The sequence below is a fragment of the Typopeltis vanoorti genome, chromosome 17, assembly GCF_054136105.1.
Source record: "Typopeltis vanoorti isolate ZY-2024b chromosome 17, IOZ_Tvanoo_1.0, whole genome shotgun sequence".
NCBI lineage: Eukaryota > Metazoa > Arthropoda > Arachnida > Uropygi > Thelyphonidae > Typopeltis > Typopeltis vanoorti.
In genome coordinates, this window is record NC_143565.1 from 89,347,689 (window position 1) to 89,369,057 (window position 21,369).

At 38.1% G+C, this 21,369-nt stretch overlaps 1 protein-coding gene across 5 annotated transcripts in view; it reads left to right on the plus strand.

The window, feature by feature from the left end:
• Positions 1–21,369, plus strand: part of LOC150097613 (papilin-like) — a 1,184,257-nt gene that overhangs the window by 776,527 nt on the left and 386,361 nt on the right. For all 5 annotated transcript variants that reach the window (XM_090407770.1, XM_090407771.1, XM_090407772.1 and 2 more), the window contains 2 exons: positions 706–882; positions 19,723–19,917. In XM_090407770.1, the coding sequence (XP_090263896.1) occupies positions 706–882; positions 19,723–19,917 (372 nt within the window). The remainder of the gene's footprint in view (positions 1–705; positions 883–19,722; positions 19,918–21,369) is intronic.

The window sequence follows — 21,369 nt, forward strand, 5'->3', positions numbered from 1 at the left end:
TAGTATACATATAAACTGCAATACCCTTCATCCTGCAATATTCCCTCACATGTTGTGTTGATTAACCCACTACAGTCAATAACCTTGGTAGCTACATTCAGCATTATGCTATTACTTCTTCCATTTGCTCAACTCTAGAATGCCTGCTTCCAAGTTCAATAGACAAAAGAAGTTCTTTTTGTCCATTGAACTTACTATGCCTATCTGCACACTCTACACCATTCCTCCCACACAACCTGTGCATTCTCTCATTCTCAATCATTGCCATACTTATCTTGTTTTTTCTATCATACCATGGCAACAGCTACAGACAACTACAGACAACAATTTAATGAGAATCATTAACATTTCAGTTAAATAATAATGTCCCTAAAATAATTATCTCCTCTAGTCATACATTTTCTTAACTTAATTATTAAATATCTTATTTGATTATTTTCTAGAATTTTACTTTAAAAAAAAAAGAAAGAAAAACGACAAGTCTTATTAACTTATGGAGCTATGCAAGCACATCAAAAGCAGGTTTTTATAAATAATTATGTCCACAGTAGGATATAAACACACTTGGTAAACCAGTAGAAACAAATTAAAATTGTTTCTACTTATTAACTATGATAATGAATTGTGCCCCAGTCTAGAAATTAATTGATCAGCATATGGAAGCTATACTTTTAACTATGTCCTAATGTTACTCTTCTCTTGCAGATGTTTGTGAACAACCACCACGAGTAGGACCTTGCAGAGGATCATTTCTAAGATGGTATTATGATCATTCTGACAATCATTGTAAACAGTTTACATATGGTGGGTGTCAGGGAAATGATAACAATTTTGATTCCCAGTTAGACTGCATTCATCATTGTGTATCAGTTACAGAAAAAGGTAATAAAATGTTTCCAGATGTAGTAGCTTTAGTGTGTAGCAATAAAATGGTGCCTATTACATTATTGTTTTTCTCGCATTTCAAAAGAATGTATGTAGTGTAAGTTGGGCTGGAAAGCATAATGCTTGTATACCAAAAAACCAAACTGTTTTTTATAAAGAAGTGATTTTGTATATTTAATCACATGTTGAGTCTACCCAGAAATCAATGTAATAGAATTTTGCAACACAACACAGACATTTTGTTCAAAACACACTCTGAAATATACTAACAAAATTAAACATTCATTTTCCTTTAAGAGTAGAGCATTCAGTGCTCCTCCTTGAGAGTGGAAAATTTTGTTGTGTGTGTGGGTGGGGGGGGGGGATCCAGAGGCCAGAAACCAAGTTATCAAGATGTCTGTGGAATGACGAATTCAAGTAGACGGTTTATTCCGTCTACTTGAATAAACGGAAGGTTTATTCGAGTAGACGAATAAACCTTCCGTCTACTTGAATGTAGACGGAAGGTTTATTGCTTACAAATATTGGTTGAATGATGGAAAAGAATGTATATGATAGAAACATTTGGATGAAGTGGTTCTTATAGAATTGATGCAAAATAAAATTTTCACTACATAACAGGACAATGACTGACCTAAGGAAATTGTGTAAGAGTTTGATTATCAGGTATTGCAACTGGATTTTTTTGCTTGGAGAGTGGAGAATGGGAAAAGGAGATCACTTGAAAGTCAGGGCTAGAAAACTGGGAGGAAACCACTAAACTGAATAAAAGTTGTAGCAAACTTTGCATGAAAATCAGTATTATAAATACTAAAACTGTCAAAATAGGAAGGAACATGGAAAACATCATCTGCATCCTCAATAGAAAACCAATAACATGAGCAAAATAGTTTATCTAATTAGCGCAATTTTGTGAATATCATTATTATTATTATTATTATTAACATCTGACCTTGATGGATTCAGAGATTCATCATGGGAGATACACACTATCACACAATGCTCATCTACTTGTGCCTTAAACTGATTCACTTTGTCTAGATTCACAACACACTCAGAAAATGCATTCCACTCACCAGCCAATCTCCATGCAAAGAACTTTTCCCTCAATCCTCTGCTCACACCCTCCTTATACAGTTTCCAGTAATGGCCTCTTGTTCTACCACCCTGTCCCATTCTATGAAAAATTTTTTCCATGTCAAAAATCCTGATAACAACCACTGACTAGCTTATATATCTCAATCATACCCCCCCGGCCCTCCACTTCTCTTACTCATGAGGCTTTGCAGTTTACATACTCTCAATCTGTCCTCATACTCCACATTCCAAAGACCACTGACGACAATAATAAGTTTAGTTTAATCCTTTATTCAAGTGTGAGCAAACAAAGTTTGCACCTGAAAGTATCTTCAGAACTGGGGTAAGGTAGTACAACACCGGACAACTTGTTGCAAAGGTGGAGAAAGCTCTCATCACTCCTATCTCAGTATCTCCCATAATGCAAAGCACATCTTACTACCTGTGTTGTATTACCTTAACCCAGTCCTGAAGATACTTTCAGGCGCAAACTTTGTTTGCTCACACTTGGATAAAGGATTAAACTAAACTTATTGTCTAACCAAGTGAAAAATAAACTGTCAGCATTTTTCTCTGAATCCGAAGTAATTCAATAATTAGGTTATACACCCTTTGGCAACTGCTATAGGTTGTGATGACCTCTCATTGCTTCTGCCTTGGTGTCTCCACTACTGGGCCTGGCTCCCACTGACAAGACCTCAATAAAGATTGAAGCCAGTATGGGTAGTGGCCCTTGCCTTAATGCATAGCATTACACATATCCGCAAGGAGATGTGCTTTGCATTATAATGCATAGCATTACACATATCCGCAAGGAGATGTGCTTTGCATTATGGGAGATACTGAGATAGGAGTGATGAGAACTTTCTTCACCTTTGCAATGAGTTGCCTGGTGTTGTACTACCTTACTCCAGTCCTGAAGATACTTTCAGGTGCAAACTTTGTTGCTCACACTTGGATAAAGGATTAAACTAAACTTATTATAGTCTAACCAAGTGAAAAATAAACTCTCAACCACTGACGACCTTTGTGACTCTTCTCTGGACCCTTTTTAACATTTCTCATCACAATGAAAACCCAATGACCAAATCCATGCACAATAAACTATATGAGGCATGAGATTAAAGCCTTATAGAATGGCATCATAACCCCTTTATTTCTGTTTGTCAAAATTCTCCGCATCATTGTCAGTATCTGATGTGACATCTTCACAATTTGTGTAATGTAGCTCCAGAATTTCAAGTCCTTGTCCATCACCATTTCCAGATATCTCATGTACTCCACCTCCTTTAGAGTTTCCTCACCAAGTGTATACTTTGCATCCTATCGTTGCTTACCAAATTTCAATCCCATCTGTTTCAATTTATTTAATAGATTGTTTTGTGGCAGTCTATCAAAAGTTTATGCAAAATCTAAGTATACCACTGTATATGCATCTTCCTTGTCCAAGACATTTGTCACCTTGTTATAGTACATAAGTAAGTTAGTAAAACGTGAACTCCCTTTAACAAACCCATGCTGATAACCATAGAGAATACTACTGTTATCAACCCATTTCTATATCCTATTTGTTTCCAATCTCTCTACAACTCCAGATATACAGATTGGCCTATAATTTGTAGTCACATCCTTATCATACCTTTATGCAATGGAACAATTTTACCTTCTTTCCACTTCCTTGGAACCTGTGCTGTAGTTAGACTGTTATTAAACAGGCATGCCAACACTACTGCCATTTTCTTGGAACATTCCCTTAAGATGCGTGATGATATGTCATCAAATCACATTGCCTTAATGATATCAAGGTTATTTATTTCCTCAAATACTCCTGCTCACTTACATTTAAGCCATTCTCTCCTATGTCATCTACACTTATGATTCTCATGATTTCATCCTGATGAAGATGAAACACCCTCATAAATTGATCATTGAATGCATCAACAATGTGTTCTGCAGCAGTTACCATTCTACCATTTTCATATATTAACATTATTTTACTGTTATCATTCTTCCTACTATTTGCTACATATCTAAAAAAGTTCCCTAGGGTTTTTATTTGCCTGATTTGCCAATTTCTGCTCATACTGCACTTTTGTTGTCCTTGTTAACTGAGTTGCTCTCCTGGCTTGTTCTTTATGCTTTTCATATAACTGATAATTACCACTATTCATCTTGTACTGCCTCCAGAGTGCCTTCTTTGTCCAAATTTCATTCTTAAGCTCCTCATTCATCCATTTTACACATACCTTATTCAGCCTTTTGATCTTCGGAATACATTCACATTGATGCTGTTATGTATTTCTTTGTCAGTTCCCAAGCAGCATTTATTTCCTTACATTCAACTCTTCATTCCATGCTGTAGTTCCAAGCTGTCTCCTAAGCTTGTCATAACCACCAGCGCTGTACTTCCATATATATCCTTTGCTCATAGAAGTCTGCATATGACTAGCCACAACCCAGTTGATCACTTCATTGTTACTCTTACCAGCTAGAGGAAAGTGAGAAACCTCATTCACAAGTACATGCTCTAATGAAAGGATTAGATTTGAAACAATTGATCCTTTGGTGCCCTCCTTTACATGCTGTTTGAGATAATGTCTCTCAAGAACTTCATTTCTTGAGTTCTTTCTTCATTATTGCCAAATCTCTATTATTGCCATTATTTCTTCATTATTGCCAAATGCTATCTCTTCATTCCAATCTATGCTGCCATAATTAAAATCACCCATAATAATTACCCTTCCTTTGTTCGCTAACCCAAGTGTTTATACATTTCTTCATTACTACCCTCCACATTCCCTGGCCTCTAGCAACATCTAATTAAATATGTCTTCCTGTCACTCTCCATTTCACACCACACTGCCTTATAACCATTGCCACTATTGCCCTCTTCCATGCCCACCTTATGTGGATGTAATTTCCCTTCTGTCATCAGCGGTACTCCCCCCCCCCCTTGTTCTTTCTATCCTTTCAAAAAACACCGTATCCTTCAATTTCTATTCCCGTTAGGATGACATCTTCATTCAACCATGTTTCACTTATTCCAATTTTGAAGTGAATATACTCAATCACTGAAATCATTCCATTTCCCTTATTTCTGATACTTCTAGCATTTGCAAATAAACACAGCAGTTCATTTTTAGGTCTATAACCAATCCTACCTAAGCCACTTGGAAATCAACAAAAAAAAAAACATAGCTCGAATAGTAGAAGTCAACTGAATAAATGCACATGGAATCAGAGAGAAATTAGTCAAAACACTCAAGTAGCTTGTACAAGACAGCATTCAAATCAATTTTGAATCAAAGACTAGATCATTTTTTCAGATATGAAAGTTCTATGAAAAATTATGTGAGTGAACAGATGTATTCAATGGCAGAATCATATTAAAAATTAGAATATCACAAAGGGAATTGACTCCATGTAAATCCGGATAAAATAATAATAAATTAGTATTAACTGGACTTGGAGAGAGAGAGAGAGATGATTCTCAAATGTTCAGGAAAATGAGACCGGGAAGCATAGGATGGTGATAATAAAGGGTGACTTTAACTATTTAAGCACTGACTGAAAGCAAGAAATAACATATGTGAGAAAGGAAATTGAAGTTCTTGAGCTTCTTAAGAACAACTATGTTATGAAGCATGTAGTTGAAGCCATATGTGATGCAAGTGATAGTTAATAATAATATAATTTTATATAGTGATCAGTGCCGGATTTACGTATAAGCTAAAAAAAAAGCTACAGCTTAGAGCCTCGCAATCTGCCAGGGTGCCTCAAATAAAAAAACACAAAGACCAGCTGATGTAATTTAAAACAGTAGGGGGGGGGGCTCTGGGTTTTGTATAGCTTAGGGCCTCAGCAAGTCTAAATCTGGCCCTGATAGTGATAATAGAAGATGCCACTATAATGCCACGAAATCAGGAGAGTGATCATGTTTTGACGTTCGGAATGGCTAGGCAGGTACAAGTATCGCAAAACAAGAGGACATATGGAATTACAGAACAGTGGAACTATGATAAATTAAGGAAACAGATTGATGATGCATAGCAGTTTAATTAGTTGAAGGGGAGATAAATCAACAGTACTGAGACTTGGTTCAGAATCAGTTACTTATGGCAATGACAGATTGTATTTTCATGGTTAGGAGGAAAAATAAAGTAGGAATGAAATAGATGAATCATGGAATTATGCAAGAGCTTATGAGAAAGAGGAAAATATGGAATATAAAGATAAAAGAATATGGTACTCCCCAGAAAGCATGAGGAGCACAAGGTGCAGGCTAAGAAGGTGGTGAGTGTAGTGAGAAAAGAGAAGTTGGCAAATGAAAACAGGTTAGCAGAAGCAGTAAAGCAAACTCTACAGAATTCTACAGTTATGCTGTTAGTAAAAGTAAGGGTGAATAAGGAAGACTAACTTAGTTGCTGGAGATGGAATACAAGTCATATATGCTGATATAGTAGAAATATTCAATGAGTATTTCATTGGTATGTTTCTTGTAGAGGGAATTAGAGCAAGTATTATTATTATTATGTTTCATCGAAGGAGAGTGTGCCAACAGCATCGAACGATTCACCCCTTCCAACTACTAATCACGCTCAAACTTGCTTAACTTTTTGTGTGAGCCATTAGTAGCAGAGGCTTTACCAAGTGACTAACCTGAATAACATAGGAAGGAAGACAGAAAACTAACTGTTCAAAAATGGAAGTGTTCAGAAAGTTATGAGGAGTGTTAATATTATACTAATAAGGCTGTGGGATTAGATGGGATATCACCGCTTATATTATGGGAATATGTGAAAGAGCTGGCAGTGAGTTTGACTTGGTTGTTTTGCCGAAATCTAGAAACAGGAACAATCCCAGAGGAATGGAAAGAAGAAAAAATAGTGCTGCTGCATAAGAGAAAATCCAAGTCAGTAGTGTCAAACTATAGGGCAGTATGTATATCAAATGTAGGGGTGAAGATTTTAAAGAGGCTGGTTAGAGACAGAATACAAACCTGTTCATCAGAATGAAAATCCTTTGAGAGAGCTGTTTGTTAAGGAGAGGCCCATGCAAAGTTGAGATACAAGGGGAAAAAAGAGGGAGTGGTTTTGAAGCGGTATGGTGTGAGGGGGAGGTTGATAGGATGAGATATTTTGTTGGGTGTTGCTATTTTTATTTTATGTTATTCATGTGGGGTTCCTCCTGTTCCTCAACCACCCTTAGGACTGGTTGAGCCCTCCTAATGAGGGATTAAGTACTATATCCTATGACTGTAGCCTGTGTGTGTTCACAGGCTACAGTCATAGGATATAGTACTTAATATATCCTACACTGGGGGAAAAAAACCTGCTGTCTCTGCCCAAGACTGGCTAACTTGGCTATGGCTGAGAAAGATCCTTAAGCTTCTCATGTCGTCTACGGGAATTTAGGCTAGAGAAGACGGAATAAGATTTATGATATTAGGGTTACGATATTAGAGGGACTTTGTTTCGGCAAGTGGAGGAAGAAAGGGATAATGATGGATAGACATCTGAAATTCAGTAGATACATGATTTTGTTATGAATGCCAGGATTATCAGAAATAAGAGGGCTGAAATTATTGTGTTGACTGAGTTTATTTGTCTGAAACAAAAAGGATAGATGGATCTCAACCATCCATGAACTTGACTTCATCAAAACTAGCTGGAAAATCCAGTCACTTCTGAGAAGATTAGGTGGGGCAGAACCAACAACATACAAACCACCAGAGATGACTCCTGATCAAATGGCTAATCAATTACTGAAAACCTCCAAGATATGTACTAACTCTGCTAGGAAAATAACGTTGCAATCTACCATCAGAAAAAACCTGAAGATGGTCCCCAAGCTTCTGGAACTTATACACCCAGTATCTCTCTGGAAGAGGTACTGGAAGCCTTAAAACTCACCAAGAATGGCAAGGCTATAGGGGTGGATGTCTCCTCCTTGAGTTTCTCAAACATGGCTGGCTGCCGTGTTCTCAAAAATTATAACTAGAGAACTACCAAAACTATGGTGAGAAGCCAAAGTAATTACTGAACCCAAACCAGGGAAAGATCCAAATAATATCAAGAATCTACAACCTGTCTCCTTGCTCTGCTCTATCTTTAAACTCTTTGAAAGAATTCTCCTTAAAAGAATTTCACCATTCATTGAAAGAGGCACTCCCAATTGAACAGGCTGGCTTCAGGTCAGGAAGAAGTTGCTGTGACCAGGTCCTAGCCCTAACAACACAGAATGAAGCAGACTTCCAGAAGAAATTTAAATCAGGAATCACTTTCATTGACCTAAAATCAGCTTATGACACAGTCTGGATCAGGGGGCCTCCTCCTAAAGCTAGGCAATATTATAAGATGCAAAAAAAGTTCAGCTTTTCAAATCCATTCTCTCCAGAAGATAGATCTGGGTCCATATTGAAGGAAAAAAGAGCAAGCCCAGATTCCTCCACAGTGGTCTCCCACAGGGTTCTGTGTTAGCCCCACATGTCCGACATACCACATACCAGCTGAAGCAAATACATGTACACTGATGACCTAGCTATCCTACACCGGTTTACCTTCTTTGCCAACTTGGAAACAACCTTGAACACAGACCTAAACATCCTGGAAGAGTACTTCAAGCAGTGTACCTGAAGCCAAATCCAAGAAAAACCGTGTCCACTGCATTCCACCTAAATACTGCAGAGGCAAATTAACACCTCAGCATCTCTTTCTGCAGCAAGATGGTAGAACATGAGCATCGCTCGAAATACCATGGGGTGAGCCTGGACAGAAGCCTAACCTATAAAAGGCACATCCTGTCCAGAAAAATTAAAATGAGAAATAATATCATTTCAAGGCTTGCTAGAACAACCTGGGGTTGTGGGGCAGAAATCCTAAGGTTGTCTGCACTAGCCCTCGCATTCTCTGCAGCAGAATACTGTGCCCCGTCTGGGGAAGAAGTGTGCACATTAACATCATATGTGATGTGGTGTGATGATTAACATCATCACACTCAGGTAAGCTCTACCATGCACACAATTAGTGAGAAAGATTAGGAGTAGCATCCCTCTCCCCTAGCTGTCTGTCCTATCTAACATTGCTCCACCAAATATATGGAGAAGACAAGCCTCGATTAAAGAATTTAATAAAGTAATGAGCAACCTGCCCCTGCACCAGACTCTCAAAAATCCACCTAGTCTTTGCCTAAAATTGAGAAACTCTTTCTGGTCCATGAACAAACTCTCTTCAGCTGCCCTGCCATCGACATCTGACGTGTGGAGAGAACACTGGTCCAGCAGTCTCCCAGGTTGAAGATCCCTGTGCTCTGCAGCCTGGTTTTGGATAGAGGACATGTCCTCTGCCCAAAGGATGCGATTGTGGGTAGAGTGTCTGATCTTTCCTTGGTTGGTAAGAGTGTGCATGAAGTGATCACTTGCATTGCAGCCAGGCATATGAAGACTTCTGAAAAGACAGGATATATGTGGAACTACAAGGCTGATGATCAAGAAAAGCTTATTAGACTACTGGGAGCTATAGTGTGGAAATAAAAGTTTAGTGGAAAGGATACAGATGCTGATTGGGCATTGCTCAAGAGCTATATAACAGGAACAATATCTGAATGTTCCAAAGGTCAAAAGGCTAAATAAGATAGGAGTATAATGGATGAATGAAGAGATTAAGTGTGAAATCTAGAAGAAGGTACTATGGAAGCAACAGAAAATGCATTTTGGTAATGATCAGTTGCATGAAGAGTACAAAGAAGGAAGGTGACTTCAACAGAAGGTGACTCTATTGGTAATGACAGCAAAAATGCAGTATGAGAAGAAATTAGCTAATCAAGGGAAGAAAAATCCTAGCAAGTTCTTTTGATATGTGGCAAGTAAAAGAAAAATAACTATTCAAGAATCATGCTAGTTGATGACACTGGCAGGTTGGTAACTGATGCAGAGGGTGTAGTTGAAGTATAAAATGAACAATTATTAGTGTATTTCATCCTAGTAAAAGTGACATCATGAGAAGTTAGAATGTAGAGGGTATGGTGGAGGAAAGATTGATGGTGAAGGAACAAAAGGTGTATGAGGAATTAAGTAAATTTGATGTTAACAAGGCAGGCTTGACAAAATATAATTACAGGAATGCTCTAGGGAAGTAGGAACACCTTTGAGAGACCTGTTTAATTATTATTATTATTATTATTATTATTACGGGCTGCTCCATGGAGTCCTTAGACTTATCGAAAGAGGCCCAACATCATGTCAAGAATTAATGAATTTTGAAACAGGACTAGTCCCAAAGAAGGATTAGGGAGAAAAATTGTTCTACTTCACAGGAAGGGGGGGGGGGGGAAATAAGACTGATACTACAAATTATAGTTTAGGACTATTAATTAGGACTAGGATTCAGAAATGGGTTAATAATAGCAGTATACTTTATGATGGTCAGCATGGCATTGTTAGGAGGAGATCATGCTTTTGCAATCTGCTTACATATTACAACAAGGTGACAAATTCACTGGATAAAAAAAATGCATATATGAGGGTGTCTGAAAAGTTCTCAGCCTAACAATGAAAAAACTAAATTATAATTTCAAAATTATTTTTATTTTTCAACATAATCTCCCTTAAGACTAATACATTTATTCCAGCGATGCTCCAGCACCATCCCGTCCACTGTAGTGGTTTCCAGTAAGATCTGCAAAATATCCCTCTACAGCTGCAATCACCTCTTGATTTGAAGAAAAACACTGAGTTTTAGTTTTGGTAAGAGGGAGACCAAATCTGGGGAAATAGGGTGGATGTTCCAACAATTCATAGTGCAGATCCCTTCATTTTCCAATTGCCAAAACACCTTTGTGGGCAGGTGCATTGTCCTGATGAAAGATGATTTTTTTCTTCTGCAAACTGGGTCTTTTCTCACAAATTTTTTCTTCTAGTCTGGTTAAAAGATCGGAATAATATTTTCCGGTTATTATTTTAACCTTTTCAAGATAATTAATAAACAAAATGCCTTTGGCATCCCAAAACATCAATGCCACGACCTTTCCTGCTGATGGAACCGACTTTGTCTTCTTTGGCACTAAACAACTGGTTTCTGTCCACTGTTTAGACAGATGTTTGGATTCTGGTGTGTAACGGTCATTCCAAGTCTCATCCATAGTAATAAATCGACACACAAAATCAGTTTTGTTCTTATTAAAACGCTCCAAGCACTGTTCAGAAATTTTCATGCAAGTGCATTTTTGATCTGCTGTGAGCAAGTGTGGCACCCATCTTGTGTAAAGCTTTTTCATATGCAATTCTTCACGCAAAATATATCCTACACATTCTTTTGAAATGTCTATAGTCTCAGCAATTTCAATCACTTTGATTCGCTGGTCATCCAATATCATGCATTTGGTCAATGATTTCTGGTGTTGTTACATTTTTTGACGTTCTTCACGTGGATCATCTTCAAGGTTGTTACAGCCATGTTTAAACTCGACACCCCATTTCTTAATTGTTGAAAATGAGGGAGGAGAGTGCCCATAAACATTTATGAACTTTGAATGAATTTCTTTTGCTGTTAAACCTTCTTTTACAAAGAATTTTATAACCATATGATACTCAATTTTATCCATTTCAAGGGATACAGACAATTTTGCTTTAGACAGCTGTATAAAACAAGCTACTTGTTAGAATAACTTGCAATTTCACATGGATATGACAGATGTATCAACTTAGAAAAAAAAAATCTTGCCAATAGTATTGCCATCTGTGGTCTAGGCCAAGAACTTTTCAGACCTCCCCTCATATATATCATGATTTAACTCTTCAGTCATGTTTCACTCTTGGTGACTTTGTAGGCAATTGTTTCTTGCCACAAAGTATTCTGGTGATATTCTTTTTTTACAGGTAGTTCACCATTGCTTTCCCCACCCCTCCCTATTTTTTTTATCTGGACTTGGGACTGGCATATATGAGAAATCAGGCGTATGGCTGGCTCATAAGTATTCATGGCTGTAAATCCATGTGTGTTCACTGGGCTAGTTTGCCTGTCCTGAGCAACAAAAAGCCCAAGTTTATGAAAAATTCCCAATTTTTTTTTTTTTTTTTCTCATCGAAGTTTCTGGATGAGACCTGGATTCACCATTACACACAAGAATCAAAACAGTAGACAGAAGCTGGTTGTTCAGCACCAAAGAAGACAGTCATGGCATCAGTGTTTTGCATTGCTAAAGGCATTTTGTTTATTAATTATCTTGAAAAGGGTAAAACAATAACCCGGGAATATTATTCTGATCTTTTAACCAGACTAGATGAAAAAATTTGTGAGAAAATACCCGGTTTGCAGAAGAAAAAATCATCTTTCATCAGGACAATGCACCTGCTCACGAAGGTGTTTTAGCAATGGGAAAATTAAGGGATCTGCACTATGAATTGTTGGAATATCCACCAAATTCCCAGATTTGGCTCCTTCTGACTTCTGTTATGGAAATTATTCAATTATGGAAAATATTCAATTATCTCTTTCTAAAACTAAAAGTCTTCCTTGCTGGTCAACATTTTTCTTCGAATTGAGAGGTGATTGCAGCTGTAGGGGGGTAATTTGCAGATCTTACTGAGAACCACTACAGGGATGGGATAATGGCACTGGAGCATCGCTAGAATAAATATAATAGTCTTAAGGAAGATTATGTTGAAAAATAAAAATAATTTTGAAATTATAAAATTGTTTTTTCATTGTTAGGCTGAGAACCTTTCAGACCACCCTTATATATATATACTAGGGGGTTCTGACACCTACGGCACCCAATCCCCTGAGTTCAGGGCTGGTAAGCTGGAGACAAAAAATGTGACATAAAAATGTTTCAAATTTTGGCTTATCTTTTTATATATATAGAGTAGATATATATATATATATATATACTCTCTATATATAAAAAGATAAGCCAAATATATATATATATATATATATATTTTTTTTTTTTAATCTATTTGATTTTTTAGTTTATCATAAAATTCTCCTTTTTAGTTTTCCTTCCCCCCTGGGCTATAAATCTAAGAATATTTAATATTGTGTTTTGCTTTTCTTAGTTTAAATGAACTATTAATTTTGTATTTATTCTCTTATATTTTTATGTATCATTATTCTAGCTTCCTTAGCTGCTCCACTGCATATTGATATGTAACTGCCAGTTTGCTTTAGTCCATTGTCTTTTTAACTTTTCTTTGGTAATGTATCAATTTTAGTCATATGATGAAGTTCTTCAATTAATTCTTCTCTTCCTTTCTTGTCAGTGGTCTTACGATCTATGTAAAAATTTCCAGCATTTCTTCTTTCTTGTTTCCCTCATTCCATTCCATTCATTCCTGGTCATTTCTTATGTAACCCCCCCCCCCCCCAGATCTCTCCTCCAGTTTAGTTCCTTTCAGCAATTTTCCAGCAAGCCATTGACCCAGCCGGAGAATGCCTTCCTACATTGACTGCACTAAATATGAAAACTTTCATACTTAGGGTGGGACTTATGAAAAATATTCAATTATGGCATGCTTCATCTGCATTAACCGTACATCTCCACACTACAATGAAGTACAGGTAGGATATTATTAGGTAATCCTAAAAAATATTTTTTCCAAATTAGGATTGATTTACGTGGATTAATATTCTGTATCATTTTTGTTTAGTAGTATAGTTAAAAATTGAATTATGGTAAAATTTTAATAAATTTAATAACCTTTTATTATTATTATTATTATTATTATTATTATTATTATTATTATTACCGGTGACTCCAAGGAGTCCTCAGACTCATCGAGGGAGGCCCTAAACATCATGTCCATCACAACTATTCGACATTCACACAGTATCTATCATACTTTGCCTTGAACTCATTCACTGTCATAGCATCCACAAAAGACTCTGGCAGTTTGTTCCACTCATTCACCACTCCAAAAGTAAAAAACCCAGCTCTCTAACACTTTGGTAACCACACTCTTGCCCAGCTTCCATGGATGTCCCTTAGTCCTCCCACCATCAGTCCTGTTCTCAAAAATATCCTCTGAATTAATCTTATAGAAACCCTTCAGCAATTTGAATGTCTTAATCATATCTCCCCTTTTCTGCCTATCAACCAATTTCTGCAACCCACAAATCTTCAACCTGTTTTCATATGGTTCATTTCATAGACCTGCTATCATTTTGGTCACTCATTTTTGGATCCTCTCAACCTCCTCCCCATCAAGAAGAAGCCTAGGTGACCAGATCTGGGCACAGTAGTCGAGATGGGGTCTTATCAAGGCTCGATACAGAGGAACAATAACTTGCTTATCTTTGCTCATCAAAGTATTCTTCAGCATCCAAGTGATTTGATGAGCTGATTTAGCCACTTTTGCAATGTGCCCCCTAAACTTCAACTCCCTATCCACCAACACTCCCAAGTTGATTGGAACTGTTGGTGGATAGGGAGGATTGATGAGGCCACTTATCAATCTCCTGGAGATTGATAAGTGGCCTCATCAATCTCCTGGAGTAGAGTTCCATCAATGTGATATACTACTGCTAATCTTTTAACCCCAAAATGCATAACCTTACATTTTGCCACATTAAATTGACAACCATTCTCCTTAGCCCAGATCTCCAATTTATCCAAATCATCCTGCGAAATTTTGACATCTTCTGTATTCACTATTGCCCTACCCAAATTTGCATCATCATCATCATTTGGAGCGTCGCCGTAGCATGTGGCGGTGAATTTGAGCTGTGCAGAAAAAAGTGATTTTTAATCGGTGAATAGTCCGTTTTTTTCCCCGTTTTTCTACGTTTTTGAGTGCTGAATTGTTTCTCTGAATACGAGTGTACTTCAGTGGTTGTTTTTCGGAAGTTAGTTGCTGTCGCGATATAATATATGTTGGTACCGTCAGAATCGAACGCGTAACGGCGGAAGACAAAACGAAGCTAAGTTACTGTATTTAGTTATATTTCATTTTATTTAATTATATTAGTACTTAAATGTTCTGATGTTTGTACTTTTTTCCCCTCTTATTTATTAATTGAATAATTATTAAGGATTACGCTACTCGGCAGTAAGGAATGATGGTGGATTCAGCAGCAGTCGCAAGTGGCGTAACGCCAAGTCCTCTGCCATTTAAGAACTCAATTATTAACAATATCATAAGGGACTTTGTGGCATGCAGTACTTGCGGCATGTATGCTTCTAAGGAATTACATATGTGGTTTGTTAAAGAGAGTGGAGAGCGTATGTGCGCAAAATGCAGGCAGTTGGAGGAAATAAGTACATTAGATATATCGATATCCGACTTTGTTGCTCCAGGAACGGAGAATGAATGTAGGATGACAAGTAGTATGATAGGAGAGAATGAGAAAATAATGGTTGATAGTGTGGAAGGTGTGAGTGACTGTGGAAGTTTAGGAGATGGTTTTGTTTGGGAGAGTGAATTTAGATTAAGAGTGACTGACCTGCAGAGGGAGATAGATGAGTTGAAAGAGGAGGTGGAATGTCTAGTGAATGAGAGCAGAAGTATGAAAGATAAGATTAGGAGAATGGAAGAGATGAATGCAAGGCGAATCAGAGTAGGAGAGAGAGAGAATTTAAGGAGTATGAGTGAGAGGTATGGGGGTGCTAGAAGAGGAGAGATTGGAAACAGTAGAAGAGAGGGAATGAGAGAGAGGTATGGGAATGCTAGCAGACGAGAGGATGGAAACAGTAGGAGAGACGGAATGAGAGAGAGATATGGAAGTGCTAGAAGAGGAGAGAATGGAAACGGTAGGAGAGATGGAATGAGAGAGAGGTATGGGAATGCTAGAAGACGAGCGGATGGAAACAGTAGTAGGAGAGACAGAATGAGAGAGGGATATGGAAGTGCTAGAAGTGGAGAAAATGGAAACAGTAGGAGAGAGGGAATGAGAGAGATGTATGGGAGTGCTAGAAGAGGAGAGAATGGAAACAGTAGAAGAGAGAGGTATGGGAATGAAAGAAGAGGAGAGAATGGAAACAATAGGAGCGATGGAATGGTAAGAGGTATAATGTATGGTGACTCAATGATCCGTGGTGTTCAGGATAGGATGCGTGAGGAGTGTTTGCCAGGAGGAACAATAGAAAGGGTGGCTATGGCAATTAAGAGAAGTGAAAGGGTGGATGAGATGATTGTGATGGTAGGAACGAATGACTTGAGTGGTAATGTAAGTCGGGCAGCGAGAGATATGAGATTTTTGCTTGAGACTGTACGGAAGAAGACAGAGAGAGGAAAAATAGTGTGCGTGTTGCCTAGGTATGATAATGATGAGCTGAGCAGAAGAGCGGTGATATTGAATGGCATAATAGCGAGAATGTGTGACAAGAGAGGACTGGTATATGTGGATGCTTGGAGTGCGTTTGAGGAAAGAGAGGAGTTGTTTGCGAGAGACCATTTACATTTGAATGAGGAAGGACGTAGGCATCTGGAGAGATTGCTGTTCTGAACGAGTCAGTGTGTCCCAGGGAGGATGATAGCAGGGGTGGCCTCTTGTGGGAATGGATACTTGGGAGAAGGGAGACAATGTCAGGTAAGACTGAGCCCAGTGGAGTCTAGAAGGGATAATGCTGGGTATAGAAACAATGACATTTATATGCTGTATACTAATGCCAGGAGTATCCGGAATAAGGGAGAGGAATTGATGGCGCAGATAGCATCAGCCTGGCCAAAAATTATTGCGATCACTGAGACGTGGTTGACAGAAGGGGATATAATAACAGGAATAGAAGTCGCTGGGTATAGCATTTTTCGCCAGGATAGGAGGGGAAAGCGTGGTGGTGGGGTGCTGCTTATGATAAGTAATGACCTATGTCCTCTAAGAGTGGAGAATTTGGAAGGTAGTGAGACAAATGATTTTGAGAGCGTATGGTGTGAGGTAGAGGTAGGCAGGACAGGATATTTAGTGGGGTGTTGCTACAGACCCAGGAGCACAGAGGATGGGGACCAGGAGATGTTTAGACAGCTAAGTTTGGCAAGTGCAAGAAGAATGATTGTTATGGGAGATTTTAACTTCAGTAGTATAAATTGGAGAGAGGAAGATGCATGTAACAATAGGGGAATGGAATTTCTAGAATTCTTGAGGGACAAATGTCTTAGGCAACATGTAACAGAGGGAACAAGAGGTTCAAAAATTTTGGATTTAGTTATAGCATCAGAAGAGTTGATAATAACTGAGTTGACGTCTCTCCCACCAGTTGGAGAGAGTGACCATATGGTTTTGACTTGGAAAATGAATAGACATGCAGGAGTATCAAAGAGACGGGAACTTATGTGGAATTATAAGGCAGGTGATTATAATAGTCTTAGACGTCAACTTCGGGAAGTTTCATGGAGGGAGGAATTGGAAGGCAGGGATATCACCAGTGCGTGGGAAATTGTGAAAGAATATTTGTTATCAGCAATGGTAAGTTGTATACCACGAGTGAAGAAGAGGGTGCAATTTGGAGTAAAGTGGATGACAAACAATATTAAACAGGAATTGCATGCGAAAAAGAGGCTATGGAAGAGATATAAGGAGACAGGTGAAGAGATGCATGAGGAATATAAGACACAGGCCAGAAGAGTGACTCGTGTGGTAAGGAAAGCGAAACTGGAATATGAGAGGAGATTGGCCCTAAGATCCAAAGAAAATCCTAGGGAATTTTTTAGCTATGTGGCCAGTAGGAGGAGAAATGACTGTGGAAGAATGATATTGTGGGATAAAAATGGGAATAGAGTGACTGATGCAGAGGACATAGTGGAATTGTTCAATGAACACTTTATTGGAGTATTTCATCCTAGAGGAGTCAGTTTTAATGCTAGAGGGATAGGACTGGTACGAGGTCTGGAGGTACAGGAGGAGAGTGTGTTTCAGATACTGAGTACTCTGGATGTCAGTAAAGCTGTGGGACTGGATGGTATTTCGCCACGAGTTTTGAGAGAATGTGCTAGGGAATTGACAGTACCTTTAACGTGGCTTTTCAATGAAAGTCTGGCTTTGGCAAAGGTGCCCAGGGAATGGAAGGAAGGTAAGTTAGTGCCATTGCATAAGGGTGGTAACAGACTGGAAGTGTCTAATTATAGGCCAGTCTGTGTGTCATCAGTAGTTGTTAAGATCTTGGAGAAAGTAGTGAGGGACCGTGTACAGCATTGGGCAGATGAGGGTAATGTTATCTGTGAGAATCAACATGGATTTGTGAAAGGACGCTCTTGTTTTAGCAATATGCTAGCCTTTTATAATAAAGTTACAAGAGCATTAGATGAGGGAAAGGCATATACTGCAATTTTCTTAGACTTGGCAAAGGCATTTGACAGGGTGCCACATGATAAGCTGATATTTAAGTTGCAGCACATGGGTCTGGATGTCAGATTGGTCAACTGGATTCAGGATTGGCTGTCTGATAGGTATCAGAGAGTTGTGTATGGTGGAGCAGTTTCCAGGAGGCAGAGGGTTACAAGTGGGGTCCCACAGGGCTCAGTACTAGGACCTATATTGTTTAACCTTTATATCAATGACATAGCCAGTGGATTGCAGGGGGATATTCAGTTGTTTGCAGATGATGCGAAGCTTGGAAGGATTATTAGTAATAGTGCAGATGTGGTAGCCCTGCAAGAGGATTTAAATAAGCTTGATAGATGGGCAAATGAATGGGGGTGTCAGTTTAATGCAGCAAAATGTAAGGTCTTGAGGTTTGGGAAACATCGATGGGATGCTGCATACTCTATGGGAGGAGTTATACTGGAGGAAGTAGGGGAGACAAGAGATCTGGGGTTGATGATTGATAGAAACCTGAAGTTTAGGGGACATATTGCAAAGGTGGTGAGGTAACACAGAGGATTGCTGCTATTATGAGAAGGACACTGACCTGCAGAGATAAGAGGGTTATCATTCCGTTGTATAAATCTCTGATCAGACCACACTTGGACTATTGTTCTCAGATTTGGTCCCCAGGATTTGAAGGGGATAAATTAACTGTGGAAAGGATACAAAGACGGATGACAAAGATGGTTTCAGGACTGTACAAGGATAGTTATGAGGATCGGCTGAGAGAATGTGGACTGCAGAGTTTGGTGGATAGAAGAAGGAGAGGTGATATGATTGAGACTTTTAAACTGTTGAGAGGTGGTTACAGGGTTGACACTGGGGAGTTCTTTCGCTTGGTTGATCAGCGGGAAGGAGTGATGACAAGAGGCCATCCCTGGAAGTTACGAAAGGAAACTGTGAGCAAGAGGGTAAGGAGTGGTTTCTTTGTGTGGAGGGTGGTTGAGCCGTGGAATGCATTGCCTGATGGAGTGGTGGGAGCGAGAACGGTCAGTGGGTTTAAGGAGTGGTATGATAAACTTTGTGTTTCTCAGGGGGGGACCTCCCCTCGATGAGTCTTGACAGACTTTATGTCTTAGAAAGGACCTCCCTCGATGAGTCTTTTGACTCCTTGGAGGCCTGAATAATAATAATAATAATAATAATAATAATCAATGAACAAATGAACCGTTCCTTTCAGATCCTTCCCTATATCGTTAATGAACAAATTAAACAGCAGTGGGCCAAGAACAGAACCCTGTGGCATACCACTAGTCACAGACCATCTTTTGGCCTCTACTCCTGAGTATTATTAAATTAAAAGTATAATTATTAAAATTAGTTTATTAATTTCAATTAATTATTTTAACATTATTTTATCATTTTATAAAATTATATAAAATTTTATTAAATGTTATTCATATTACAATTCTATTCATTAGTGGAAAAGACTGTGATGTCATTTTTTTTTTTTTTTTGGTGGTAGTTCCTGTGAATATCTGTTTACTATCAAAAGATGAGGGTCCATGTAGAGCAGCTTTTCCAAAATGGTTTTATAATAAAGATTCAGGAAGATGCGAACACTTCTATTATGGAGGATGTGAAGGTAATGATAATCGCTTTGATGATCGAGAGATCTGTGAAAGGACTTGTCTCACTATTACTACTACTGCTACTACAGGTAAATAATATATCTATTAACTAATTTAGTTAGCATACATCTTCTTTAGTATGTTATATTTGTTATAAAATTTGTTAATTTTGTTAAGAACAAACAGTAACTCTTCTCATTGAGAAATTAAATATCCTTGGTGCTTATTTTTACTTCATTGTTCATGAACTCTCTCTCTCTCTTTTCTCCTGTATTAAATATTGTTGTTCTTATTATTCACTCTTATTGGTATGCTATGCAAAGTAATTGCCAAAGAAGACCCACAGTTCTGCTTTGGCAATTATTTTGCATATCATAACATTCCAAAAATGTATTTATTGTCTTCATGATGTCTTCATGATTTGGTATGTTTATCTTATCATGCGGTGCATCCTGCTTGCCTACACTTTCCTAAAAAAATATATCTGATGTTTTCTTGCCTCTTTATTTGACTTCTATGATGTCTTTCTGCATACTTTTTTATGATAATCCCATCTGTTGAAGATAAGAAATGTATGGCACATTAATGGGCCAAGGAGTAAGTGATCAGGAAATACTGATCTGGAGACCAAACATGATGCTTTTGTGGGTGATTTAAGGGTAGCTAGTCTGGTTACTCATCTATAGACACCAAATAATGACACTTTTTTTTTTCAAGAAACCGGGTTCAAGTCAGCAGTAAACAGACTGGTAGTCTCACACTGGGTGATGAAAATCATCTGTATTGTACCATATGGATATTTGTAAAAGACACTCACAAACACATGTGGGACTTTCATTTCAACCCCTAGTGCATGGGCTGGAAAGCTGAGGTTATCCACTCAGCCATCCAATTTTCAACCTAGTCTGGCAGATTTAAGGCAAGCTTAAATCTGTTGCCCTTGCTGTTGCTAGCATTGTTAAATTGGCTACCCTTACTTTTACTACTAAATTTGCTCTGTTACTGGTTGTGAATCATGCAAAGCTCAGAAGGATCTTAAATACTAGAAAGATTAGAAGTTAATGTACTGTAGGTGTTTATGTGTATGGGTAGGTGGGTCTGTGTTAAGTGTGTGTTAAGTGTTAAGTAAGTTAGATGCTTTTTAGATGGAGGGGTGGATTGATGATAATTTTCAGGAAATGTGCAAAGGAATTGATTGTGTCCTTGCCTGACTGGTTAATTTGTCTAATGAAATAAGGCAAGTGCTAAAAGAGCTCAAGAAAAGTAAAACAGAGTAACTACACAAGTGATCCTAAGACAGAATTCAATTATAGAGCATGTATATCTGTGTTTATTGTTCTGGCGGTAAAGAGCTTGATTTGTTGTTAATGACAAATCAACAACAACAAATCAACATTTCATGTGATTTGACAGGAAATTACTGATGATGCAAATGCAATTTTTTTGCAGTTTTACAACTCTTGATGTCAAGAAACAGTATCAAGAAAATCCAAAGAAAAACTTTCTTCAAGTTATCTACAATTGATATTAACCTTAATAAT